At 48.4% G+C, this 12,381-nt stretch overlaps 1 protein-coding gene across 1 annotated transcript; it reads left to right on the top strand.

Moving 5' to 3' along the window:
• The first annotated feature begins 425 nt into the window (after positions 1–425).
• LOC308187935 (serine/threonine-protein kinase PAK 1-like) lies at positions 426–9,949 on the top strand. Its single transcript, XM_080576370.1, has 5 exons — positions 426–977; positions 1,904–2,100; positions 3,573–3,710; positions 5,612–7,030; positions 7,704–9,949. The coding sequence occupies exons 1-4, from the start codon at positions 869–871 to the stop codon at positions 5,696–5,698; spliced, it is 531 nt and encodes a 176-aa protein (XP_080432496.1). The 5' UTR covers positions 426–868; the 3' UTR covers positions 5,699–7,030; positions 7,704–9,949.
• The last annotated feature ends 2,432 nt before the right edge of the window (positions 9,950–12,381 follow it).

Below are 12,381 nucleotides of genomic sequence, written 5' to 3' on the forward strand. Positions count from 1 at the left end.
AGAGATGGCGGCGTGAAACCCACGAATGAATATCAAGTGGAGAGTGGCATGGGACCAGGCAATGGAACTGGGCGACCCCCTCGTTCGGCACCCTGGCCGGAGAACACAGCTGATGGGAGGCATCCCGTGTGGGCAGTCCCAGGCAAGGACTGGCTTGTCCTCCTGCCTGACACCGTGGAGCCCATGGAGGTGGATCCACAAGAAGAGGCGGAGGAACCCATGGAAGTGGATCCACCTCGGCCACATCAGACCTGGGACTACCCCGGCAGCTCTCTGCTGCGTGCCATGAGAGAACACCGGTAGCTACGCAGCAGGGCCCAGCGAGCTCCCTACTCCTCGTCGCGCAGGCTCCATCCCAGGCATTAGCTTGGAGCCACCAAACACCTGCCAATAAAGAACTCTTGCTGATATTCAGGGCTTGTGTGCGTGTTTCTTTCCCACCCGCCAGCCCTTGTGCGAGAGGTGTCAGCCCCTCTGCACAGAGCCTCGAGGAAGAGCACAAGAGAGGACCCAGCTCCCTTCGGGCTGCTGCGCTGGGCTGACAGGAGGAGTCCCCAGGGGCCACCATGCGCCTTTAACATTTGTGAAAATAAACTGAGGGGTGAAAATAGTAGTGTGGAAGCGATTAGAGGTGGCTAATTTCTTATATTAGGAGTGAGTTTCTATACCTGAGTAATTGGTAACGACAGACACGGAGAAGGCTGAGGTACTCAGCAACTTCTTTGCCTCCGTCTGCACTGGTAGATGGGCTTCCCAAGTCTTTCATTTCCCTGAACCTGTAGGTGGAGGCTGGGGGAGCAAAGTCCCACCCACTGTAAGTGCAGAGCAGGTTCGAGACCACCTGCTGAATGTAAACAGGTCCAGGTCTATGGGACCTGATGACATGAATCCCAGGGTCCTGAGGGAACTGGCTGATGGGGTTGCCAAGCCGCTCTCCATCACAGTTGAAAAGTCCTGGCAGTCGGGCGATGTCACTGGTGAGTGGAAAAATGGAAACGTCATGCCCTTACTCTTCAACAATTAAAACAAAGAATTGAACAAAGAGTGCTACTCTTCACCAATTAAAAGAATTAGGAGACATTTCTTCTCAGAAAGAGCGGTCAGGCATTGGGACGCGTTGCCCAGGGAGGTAGTGGAGTCCCCGTCCCTGGGGGTGTTCAAGGCAAGGTTGGACGTGGTGCTTGGGGACGTGGTTTCGTGGGTGACATTGTTCGTAGGGGGATGGTTGGACCAGGTGATCTTGGAGGGCTTTTCCAACCTTAATTTTCCTATGATTCTATTATTCTGTGATCTTTTGGAAAGTCAAATGCAAATAAGACAGGGCCAAGCAATTTCCACAGGAAGGCTCTCCAGCTTTCTGTCTTCTCAAAGAAAATAATAAGTACCAAATTAGGTCCTTAAATTTATTCTGAACACAGTATTTGCTCTAGAAAGCAAATCGTGTTTGCGAGATGGTACATCTTCTGGGGAAATACTATCTCTGGGACTGAAAATACGACCAGATAATACTGGTGAGTGTGGGTGGAGGGAGGACAGACTGGGCATTGGTTTCTGTTTTCACAGACCCAGGAACAGGCTTGAGAGCATGTGTTACACAGTGTATTACAGCTGCCAAATGCTGCACTGCCACGTTTCACAGCATCCATGTACAGCTCTTTACTGATCACCACCCTTCACATCGACAAGTGAGCAGCTCTGTGATGTTGATGGCCTCAGCGAGTCAGATTTAGAAGCTTACTCCTGAACACCTTGTTAACCACAAAACCAGCCCTCCTTTGCAGCAGCAATGTAGCAGGCAATGCAACAGGCTAGCTTGTACCACAGCTGTGGCATCAGTACGTGTTGTTTTTGGAGAAACCTGCTGGTTTCTAACTTTTTCTTCCCTCCTTCTTTGCTTTTCCAGCTGACTTTGGCTTCTGTGCCCAGATCACTCCCGAACAGAGCAAGCGCAGCACCATGGTGGGGACCCCGTACTGGATGGCGCCTGAAGTGGTGACACGAAAAGCCTACGGGCCCAAAGTGGACATCTGGTCACTGGGGATAATGGCCATCGAGATGATCGAAGGAGAACCCCCCTACCTCAATGAAAACCCCCTGAGAGTAAGCGAGTGCCTTTTTTTGCCTTCAGGCGTTCGCTGAGCCTGCTGGTTAACCTAGGCTCTGGAGGAGGCAGGTGAACCTCCGCTGTGGTTTCATCACATGCAGCTACACGTCTCCTTAGATGCTGTAGTGAGAAGATTGTGGTCATTTAACTTAGAAGCCATGGCTGGTTCTGGGTGGCAGAGGGCACAGGCTCTTCCTGTTGCAGACCTTCAGGTAGGGTCTGAGTTAATGATGTGGTGCATCCATAATTCCCCCCTTTCTGGAGAGGCCGATAGGGGCACCTTCTGGCCCCAGAGTGCCCGGCTTCTTAAATCCTTGTGAGTGGGGAAGAGAGCTGTCCTTGAATTCAAAGAATACCACATTGCTCTTTTATAAACAGGGCTTTTTCTTGCTGGTGCATTGTTCTTCTTTGCATGCTCCCAGTAAAGCTCCAGGTTTAACAAGCCTTTAGTCAGGCTTTGCCCCGCTGGTGTCTTTCCCGTCGTATTCTTTAATGAAAGGGGAAATTCTGTCTGTTTGTAGGAATGCGGCTGTTCTTGGTGTAAGCCAGTTTTATGGCTTTTTTTCTAAGCTAAACAGGACGAAGGGATCTAGAACAGTTCTGTTTAACTTGTTTCCACCTCTTTTACTGGAGGTGATATTGGGAGAGAAGCGCAGCAGTGAAGAAATGTGAAAGGAAAAAGTTGGTGTGGAGTTAAATGAGGATGGCTAAGCAACGGGGTGCTTTGCTCTCATTTAACTTAACTTGTTGCAGTTCCCAGGCTATCAGACCTCTACCTTGAGATGTGATGAGCAGTGAGCTCAGAAGGCCTCTGCCAGATGTCTGTTTCCTTTTAAAAGGCATCTAGCGATTTTCTTTTAATAGTAAAATTTTGCAGTGGATGAATTCTGAATTTCCTGATTCTTAGAGAATTCTTCATTCCCAAGAAGCAGCAAAACGACTCCACTTGTTTCTGTAGGGTGTTAAGTGCTGCTTGAGAACCTACTGGCCATCTTTTGTAAAGGACCAACTGCATCTTTAGAGTATCGACTTTTTAGGCCTTGTGCAATTGGGCAAAGTATCGAGAGAAGAAAGCCTCCTGTTTCTTCAGGGGTACCTTCCCATGAGGATATAGTTATTGCAGGAGTCGAGCACTGGCAGAGCTGTGCCAGCCAACTTCCCTCTGTAAACACAGTCTGGACTGCTGGTTTTGTCCTCTTAATCCCTTGAGAGGGCTGCAGGATCCAAACCCAGATTACGAGGGTAAAGCAAGAAAGGATTGGATCCCATCCACATAAAAATAGGGCCGGCAGCTCTTCTCTTTGCTGAAACTTAAGCATTTCTTCGTCACCCTGATAAGGGTTTGTTTTGGTTTTGTTTTTCCCCATTGAACTGTGGGGAGGGAGAGGAAAAATGGGTGCCTCTGTAATCTGCAGCTGGAGTCTGACCTTCGTAACCTCCTGTTTCTTTGGTGCTTGCTTTGCTTTAGGCCCTGTATCTCATTGCTACTAACGGGACTCCGGAACTGCAGAATCCAGAAAAGCTTTCACCCATATTCCGAGACTTCCTAAATCGCTGTCTTGAAATGGACGTGGAAAAAAGAGGTTCTGCAAAAGAGCTGCTCCAGGTAAGTGCTGGGGAACGGGACGGAATTCAGCATTCTAGAGTGAGAATAGGCATGTGGAGCAATGTCATTTGGGGTCTTAAATACCGCGTCATCTGAAGTCACAAGCACAGCAGAGATAATTTACCATGAAGAAACGAACAAAAAAAACCAAAACCAACCAACCAAAAAACCCCAAATCCCTAACGAAGCGTTAACAGAGTACTTTCCTTTTTGTGCTGTACTTGCTACTGGCAGCAGCTGTGCAGCGTGTTCTGTAACCAACCTCAAATAATTGCCGTGCCCCGAGCCTGCCAACTGCCGTGCCCCTTAATTCCCGTGGCTTCTTCACGCGGCTCACCCTAACATCTGGCTGTGGTGTTGCGGTCTGGCCATGCCTGTTCCCATTTGGATAACAGGAGGGCTTCCAGCTATCGAATGCTCTGGTTGTCTCCCTTCTGGGGGAGAGTTCCCAAAGCTTTCTGGAAGGGGCACGTCTTGCACTAACTGCAGCAGTTTGGCATTAACACATTTTGCCAGATACAGCTCTTCCTGCAGAGGTGATGGAACCAAGCTTGTGAGAAATCCTCAGTTATTTCACTGAAAACCTGGTGTCTTTGTCTGGACTCGTGGTGAAAGTGAAGGACAAAGCTGCCAGGCTTTTTACCAACACAGATGAGGAGTGTTCATGTGTTTCCTTTTGTCAGACCTCCCACGGGGGTGGAAAATGTGCTTCATCTCTTTGTAAAATAAATCGGTGATGATGGGGCCCTCAGACGTCGACTGTGAGACAGTTGTCTCTTTTTTGGTGTTCCTTTCTTTCCTTTAGTTTGTCTACTGGGTTCAGCTTTGGGAGTGCTGCTGCCTTTCTGAGACACTAATGAAGCATTAATCACCGGCAGAAAGAATGGCAGTAGATGAAAGCTGACTTTTTCTCCTGGACTTGCCAGCTCCAGAGTATCAGACAGCAGCAGGGTTGTGTTCCTTGGGGCAGGAGAACATTGGGACTGCAGCATTTCTGCCTGCCTTTACCTTTTAGCCTCGGATTTTTCCACCTCTGAAGTGTGTTCAGATTGGGTGGTTGATCCCTTCTGATGCTCAGAAGTCCTGGGGGACTTAATTATTTTGGGTTTTCTGAACAGCTTGTGGGCTTCATGCCTCCACTCGTCTGATTAGCTGTTTTGTGTCAGTCTCTGTCCCCAACCTAGACTTTCTCTGCGAGGCTGGAGTATTGCAAGCTTTCCACTTAACCCTGAACACAGGGAAAACTTCTTCCTCTGTTCCAGATGTTATGTTTTAAGCCTTGCCCCCGAAACAAACACCACATGTGCTGCAAGAAGCACTTTGTGACACCACCTACTGCTTGTTGCATGCTCGATAATCAATATTGTTTAACAGAACAGAGCACCTGGTATAGGAGATGGCCTGACTGGTCCTGTTGTGAATTCCCTGCTGTGCTCCTCAGTCCCAGCTGTTCTGAAAATTTCTAATAGCTTTAGAAGGCCAAGGCAATGTTTTCAGCAGATCTGTGGTGACAGGAAAGAAAGAATGGAGAGATGATTGCTGCAGGAAGCCCTGTGCAATGTTTTGGAACTGCACAGGTTGCTTTTACTTACACCTCCCTTCCACAAAGAATTTCACTGTAGATTTTGCATGAATTTATTTCCTGGGAGAACTTGCTTGGTCTTGAGAGTGTATAAACATTGGAGAAATTAGGATGTGTTGGGTGCAAAGCTCTTTATCAGTTCAGGTGAGGCCCAAAAGTCACGGTGAACTTTCTTGCTCATCGTGCCTTTTTTGTTTCGCCTGCTTGGAGGTTGTTGGACTTCATACAGGTCTAGGTCTTGATATTTTGTGTAAACACCAGGCTTTTGGGACATGTTCTGAGAAATGTAACCTTTTTTTTTCCTTTTTCCTCTTCCTAGCACCAGTTCCTGAAAATTGCAAAGCCTCTTTCTAGTCTCACTCCTCTGATTCTTGCTGCTAAAGAAGCAGCAAAGAACAACCATTAAAGCGGGGGAGCCAGCACAGCCGTCGTGTCAAGCCTTTTAGATGTTCCCTACAGAAACCGAATTACCTGTCCCTGTCCCCTCCTGCTCCTCCTTCACAGGGGTGTTCTTAAAACTTTGATCTGCCTTGAAGGGTAGCAGATGTATCGTTTGCTGAATGTGGGAGGGCACGCAACAGGTACGCTGCTGATCTTGCGTAGTGAACTGTCTTTCCATCCTCCTTGATGGGCACGGTAGGGGAAGGGTATATTTTATGGCTGGGAAGATCTTCTGAGAACATCTGAACCTGACCTACCCGTAGCAAAGCCAGTTTGTTTTCGTATTTCTTACTGTGTTTATTTTTAAAGATAATGTGGAGCCTTTAGGCCATGTTTATCTTAATAAAGTAAATCTTCTGCTGGCTGGACTCTTCCTGCTTTTGCCAAGCTGCTCTTCCAGCACTGAGGCTGCTCTCTGCTGTGGATGACTTGAGGAGGGAAGGAAGCAGGCAGCAGCAATCGGAACAGCTAAAACAACTGGAAAGGGAACGAGGGCAGGACCATGCAGCCCTCCCGCAGCACCGCTGGATGCTTCGGGGGAGCAAGGAGAAAGCCTGTGTGTGCTTCTTGCAGCTGTTGGACAACGCGTGATCTTTTTGCCAAATTGTGTGAATCAAGGTCCTTCCCCGCACACTTTCGTTTCAACTCAAGTAATTAAACAGCTTTCAAATAGTTCTGATATTCTAGAAAAATCACAGGAAAAATCAACTGGGATTTCTTTTAGGGTTATTTTATTAGTGCTGTCAGGCTTCGTGGAGACCTGCCCTGTAAGAGAAAGCAAACAGAACAATTGCTCTTAGGAAGATAAGATCTGCCTGCAAGATGATGGTGAAAACTCTTGCTTCTTAGACCAAGGCCAACAGAAAACAAACTGATCATGGACAGCGTTTCCTTGGAAGCATAGGGGCATTCATTTTATTATTTTTTTTTTGAAATGAGCGAGTGAACTGATATCTTTATGCTACTGACTCCTTTGGTTGCTAATGATATGTAAAACAACAGCGATCCTGGAACTACTGGAGAGATCGGGTGTAAACACTGGCGTTATGTTGAACTGTATCCTGATTTTTAATAAAAGGACTGCTGCATTTCTTAACTCGGGGCTGAGGGAGGGTTGGAGAATTCACTGTCACCAGACAGCTCTGTCGGATGGGATGGGTTTTCATGTTATCGTCACTGGGTGCTTACAAGCGATGCATTAAGTGATACAAGCTTCTGTAGTCCTGTGGGATAGCGAGTGGCTCTGAAGAGGAGTAACTGCACACAGAGGGAACGGATAAAAGATCTTGCTTTCTCTGTACGTATCGCTTCGGTCATTTCCAGGGTGAGTTTAATCCAGTTCTCCTCTCCCCAAAGCACTTGTGTTGCACAGAAACTCATTCCTGCTTCTTGATGACACCTGCTGCTGGATCAGTCCTTTCCTCCCTGCCCTGGGCTTGTGATTAAAACATATACATATATTTTTCCCCATTCACTCTACGATACATGACATCCCTTGCACTGGTTTTACAGGCGTAGATAAAGCCTGTAAGGTCCCTTGCTTTTTTGGTGTCTTCTCCCATCCTTCAGGCTACAGGGTGGCCACTGTCTGACGTGAGTCTGTAACGTCTGAAGCCCATTGCCAAATCTTCTGCCTTCCTCCCCTTGTATATATTCTTCATCTTCATGTAATATGGAGAGTTTCCCCTCGCAAGATGAATTCCTTGGGCAGAGCAGCAAAGCTGCCAGCCCTGGGGGGAACCTGATCTCTTGATGAGCTCCTCTGCTTGGGGCTGGGGTGGAGATCGGGAAAGGGAAGGCCACTACCCTCGAATAATTCTCTTTGGTGAGGAGTTTGCTTTTATTTTCTATGCAAGTCTCAAATGCCATGCGTGGGGTAGATGGGAAGGAATGATGGGCTAGATCTCACTAGGTCTAAAATCTAATGTGGCTCTGGTCTTATTGACCCACCAACTGACTGTTTTTGACAGCACAGGATTAAACCTGATCCATGAATGTACTGAGTGTTGCTGACTTCCCTTCGCCTTCCCTTCCCACTCCATCCTTGACACCCCTTTGAGGTGAGAGTGGTAATGCAGATGTGCCCTACCTGCGAGCAAATCCGTGAGCTTATTTTTCTGCAGGAGGAAAAATGGTAAAAAGGGTGACTTGTATTTAAGTTACTCTGCTGGATTCTCTGTTGCCTATTGGAAAGGAATCTGCAGGAGTGACTGTTTCTCCCCATTCTTAAGCCTGTGATGTGCTTCTGTCTCATTGACTTCAGCTGTGAATTGGTCCTTACTGGTTTGGTAAGGACTGAGAGCTGTGCACTGGGAAGCTGTAAGACAGTGACTGTAGACATGTCATCTGTTTTATTTTATTTTTTACCTGTCTATGATGCGAAAGAGTTTGACTTGCTACTTTGTACCTAGCCCCAATTCCAAGTTAACAGACACATCATGTTTTCACGTTCTCAGAAATCTTAAAAAAATAAATAAAATTTAGTTAGCTTAGGAGAATGAGGTATATATTTTTTTCTGAGATATGGATCCTTTTCTCTACTCTTAGGTTCATCTGGGCATCGCCCAGCTTCAGCACTGGTGGCAGCTTCTGCATAGCCTCTTACAGCACTTTCTGGTCACTACAGAGAGCTGTTAGCACAAGTGTCTGACTTAAAATTTTCCTCTGTGGCTTTCTTTTTTTTTTTCTTTTTTTTTTTTTCTGAGTACATCCTTACTGCTGGGATGTGAAAGCAAATTCCAACAAGAGAACTGATTTGGTGGCATTTTTTAATATATATTTTTAATATACCTACTGCATGAACTAATTTCACTGAGTCTGAACCATTTTTAATCACAGCCCTTATTTATTTGATTATTAGATTCTCTCTTCTATATGAGAACATGAAATATTCAGTTGTTTGACTATCCATCCTGAAAACCTGCTTTGTTTTTATGGGATCCTCAGCAACCCCATCAGGTTAGGTGCCGAAATGGCACAACGTGCTACAGCTCCCAGAGCTCCTGGTGGTGGCGGAAGGTAAAACCCATCTCTTTTTTTTCCAAAGCACTGAAGATTGTCGTATTTAAGAAGCAGCTGGTGCATTTCAAGCTTCCTATATTTAAGGAGCTGATATTGAGCTGGATTACTGCAGCCCTAGGTTTTCTTTAAACAAATGATTGATTTAAGTTCAGTGGGGCCAAGAGTTTGGGTGAGAGGGGCTGGCTGAGCTGAGATCGCTTCTGAGCTGAGATCTCCGTTAGTATCCTAACGTGTCTGTCTCAAGGTATCACGGGTTGGTATCACTGGATGATATTTACCATGCAAGGATGGGCTGAAGTGGCCTGTAGGCTGCTGGTACTTCAAGTTTGCTGAGCTCAGCTGGCAGTGAAAGGTCCAGCCCAAAGTCCAAGAAGAATGGTACGTATCTGAACGCCTTTCTTAATTATGAGCTTACAGATTCCCCAGCATCTTTCATATGGAAGCTGTCAAAGGTGAAGGCTGAGTCTGTTTGTCTCCCTAGCATAAAATACGGAGACTTTTCAGTGGCTTATTTTGATAGTAATAGAGAACATGTGGATGTATTTTGGGGTTGTAAACACACTGGATTGAGCATATAGATAATGTCCTAGGGCGGATCTCATGGTTTGCTGCTAATGACAGCTCTCAGCATCAAGGCTGGGGTCTTGGAGAAGCAGGGAGCTGCCGGTGGTGGCAGAGCAGCGATGCCGGCAGGGGCTGGACGGAAACTTGCAGCCGAAATGGATGCCCCCAGGGAAGGGGTGGGAGGGCAACAGAAGATGGTGTTGGTCTGAGGAAGAGGATGGTTGCAGGTGTAGGTGGAAGCAAAAGGTAAAAGCTCAGTTTCCCAACTGCTGAGGGAATTTGGAGGATGCTGGAGCAGCCTACGGTGGATTGAGGCATCCTGTTTGGGAGCAGGAAGGAGCGGGGGGCTCCTGTGCAATGAAGGGGTGCTCAGAGTGAGGACTGAGCCTTATGTCTTTGAGCAACAACTCGTGCTAAGTGAGCTGGAGCTAATCTGACCTGCTGCCAGGTGTCTGTGTGTCTTGTCCTGCTGGGAAATAAGGGCATTTGCCATTTTAAAATCAGCTGGAAAACGTGTTTCTCTTTCTTTGTACTGCCTTGGTGTAACTCTCCGGTAGTGCCCGGTTTGTTAGGGTCAGCTCAGCCATTTAGAAAGCAAAGCTGAAACCTTAAATAAAACCTGAATGAATGACCTGCTTCTCCTCCCCTTTGTTTCAATGACGCTTGCAGAAATGAATTGGGGGGTGCTTGAAGGAGTTGTGTTTCTCTGATCTGTTTTAATTAGATCTTACTTGATAGAGCAAAGTGACTTTACACTGAAAGCTGATGCAGAAAGTGTGATTTCTACTGCTTATTTTCACCTGTTTGGAAGTCATTAATGCTCTGAGAAACACCAGTGTGGAAGCAGGATGTAGAGCCCAGCTTGAGGAGGAAGAGGAGGAGGCAGATGATGAAATGGACCCTCCTGGCTGCTTGCTGTCTCCCCAGGTAGAGCTTGGTGTCTGCGGCTCCAGGTGCAGAGGAGGAAACGGGGGAGGATTTGGGATCGGTCCCTAAAGCTGCCCTCCCCAGCATCACTTTTACATGTGGGGTCAGTAGGGTGAGGCTGATGACAAGAGCAGGAGTTTATCACCTACATAATTGTGCAAGTGCCTCGTCCCAGCTTGGATTAAGGAATATTAAGGGGAGGACACGTGTGCCCCCACAAGCCCCCTGCTGTAGGATTTTATCCGCTTGTGGCTGTAGGGCAGAGCTGGGTGCTGGAAGTCCAAGAAACCAAGCCTAACGTGAAGAGGACTTTCCCAGCTCAGCCTCCTGGCACTGGGAGCCCTGCCGAGCTCTCACAAGCCATTTGGGTGCTGAGCCCCACGTCGGAGGGGGAAGAAAAAGGGAACGTCTGGAAGGGGGAGCTGGCAAACTAGTTGGTGGTGGCACTGCTGCGATGTGCATCCCATGTCCATGTCCTTGTCCCATGAGAGCCCGGCAGCCAAACTGTGTCATCCTGCATCCTGCTGCTCCCCTCGTGAAACTTCACAAAGCCGGGCACCAGGCAGACCGGAGGGCCTGGTAACGTACCCCAAAAGTGCCTGAAAAAGTGGTAACGGGGCTGGTGGCTCTGCCAGTATTTCCCTCAACACCATTACTTGAGTGTTTTTATTTTATTTTATTTTATTTTATTTTATTTTATTTTTAGTCCCATGGCAAAGGAGAGGAGCTTCTGCAGAGGTCCTGGTTGAAACCTCGTGGCTGCAAAATGCTTCCCAACCCCAGTCCTCTCATCCCACTGCTGCCTTTTTTTTCCACCTGCACGGGAGGGAAATGTACCTGTGGTTATCTCAGAGGGGTGTCCCAAGGCTAAATATGCACTGGGACACACAAAACCTGCCCTGGATCTTTAAACTTTTACTTTTTCATACCTAAATTTAGCGTTTTCACTGGTGGGAACAGTTCTGCAGGGTCTTATTATTTGGGAGCGAAGTGGGGGGAATGAGCAGGAGCAGAGGCAATACGCTGGTAGGTACAAGAGAGGAAGAGAGGGTTATTATCGCATGCTTCAGGGAAAACTGCTGCACTTTATATAAGTGATGTTTTTCCTGCATCCCTGATTTTTATTGCCCAGAAGGGTCCCAAGTTTTGGTCCCGAGGCTCATCTTTTGGGAGAATTTAGAGCTTGAACTCCGTGAGCTTGCCGGGCTTAACCTGGCTGCTCCCCTCCAATTCCTGGGGCTGTGCTGCCCTCAAACAGATCAAAGATCTCCTGAAGATGGGTACTTCAGCTGTGACCGCTTTAGCCTTTTGAATGGGTCTGGTTTGGTTTTGTTGATGGAGTTTTCTTTTGTTAACCAGAGATTCTAAGCCTTGGAGATGGGGAGAAAAAATGGGTTGAGGCAGGATTGCATGGGGCAGCCTTTCTCTCTGTCAAGCCAAATGGCCTGGGGGGGAGCCAGCCCCAGAAAAGGGGCCCCTCAGCCCCCCCAGCCCTCCTCCTTGTCCACATGAGGGCATCTTCCAGGCCTCTCCCAACGCAGCCGCCTTTGGCCTCGCACGGGCCACTCCATCACAGAGCCTTGCTGAGGTCACAGTGGCCACCGCTGTCACGCCTTTGCCCCGGGCCCTATAAAAGAGGCCCCCTGCCGCTGGCCCGCCACTTGCTCAGCGACTCGGTCCTCTGAGAGCCAGCGTAAGCGGCAGGAGGAAGGCCAGAGAAAGGAGCAAGGCGAGCGGCAGCCCTCCTCGGTGTGAGGACCGCGAAGCGATCTGAGGAAGCACCGAGAAGATGGCAGCTAATGGGAGAAAGATGTCTCATGGGCAGAGGGACAGCACCTGCGGCACAAAAGACATCAGTGCCTGGGGGAAGTCTGCTGCCCGGCCCAGAGACGATTATCGGAGATATCACTGGCACCGCAGCGATGCGGGGAACAGGCCGGCCCCTCAGACATCCAGCAGCAGGGGGCCTGGGCCTAACCAGAGGTGCAGTGGTGGTGTGGAGCGAAGACGGGAACGTGATGCGGAGAGCCGTGGGGAGCAGAGGCGTGCCCATCGGCCAGATCGCAGCGAGGGACCCAGCCGTGGCCGTAAAAGAGATGGCGGCGTGAAACCCACGAATGAATATCAAGTGGAGAG

The sequence above is a fragment of the Anser brachyrhynchus genome (assembly GCF_964034855.1).
Source record: "Anser brachyrhynchus genome assembly, chromosome: 1".
Classification (NCBI taxonomy): domain Eukaryota; kingdom Metazoa; phylum Chordata; class Aves; order Anseriformes; family Anatidae; genus Anser; species Anser brachyrhynchus.

What these genes read in the sequence shown, in the direction of transcription:
- LOC308187935 (XM_080576370.1), top strand. Translation starts at nt 869, where the DNA reads ATGGGACCTGATGACATGAATCCCAGGGTCCTGAGGGAACTGGCTGAT. An exon ending in TCAATGAAAACCCCCTGAGA is followed by an intron (nt 2,101 to 3,572) that starts GTAAGCGAGTGC and finishes GCTTTGCTTTAG; the next exon opens with GCCCTGTATCTCATTGCTAC. An exon ending in CTGCAAAAGAGCTGCTCCAG is followed by an intron (nt 3,711 to 5,611) that starts GTAAGTGCTGGG and finishes TCCTCTTCCTAG; the next exon opens with CACCAGTTCCTGAAAATTGC.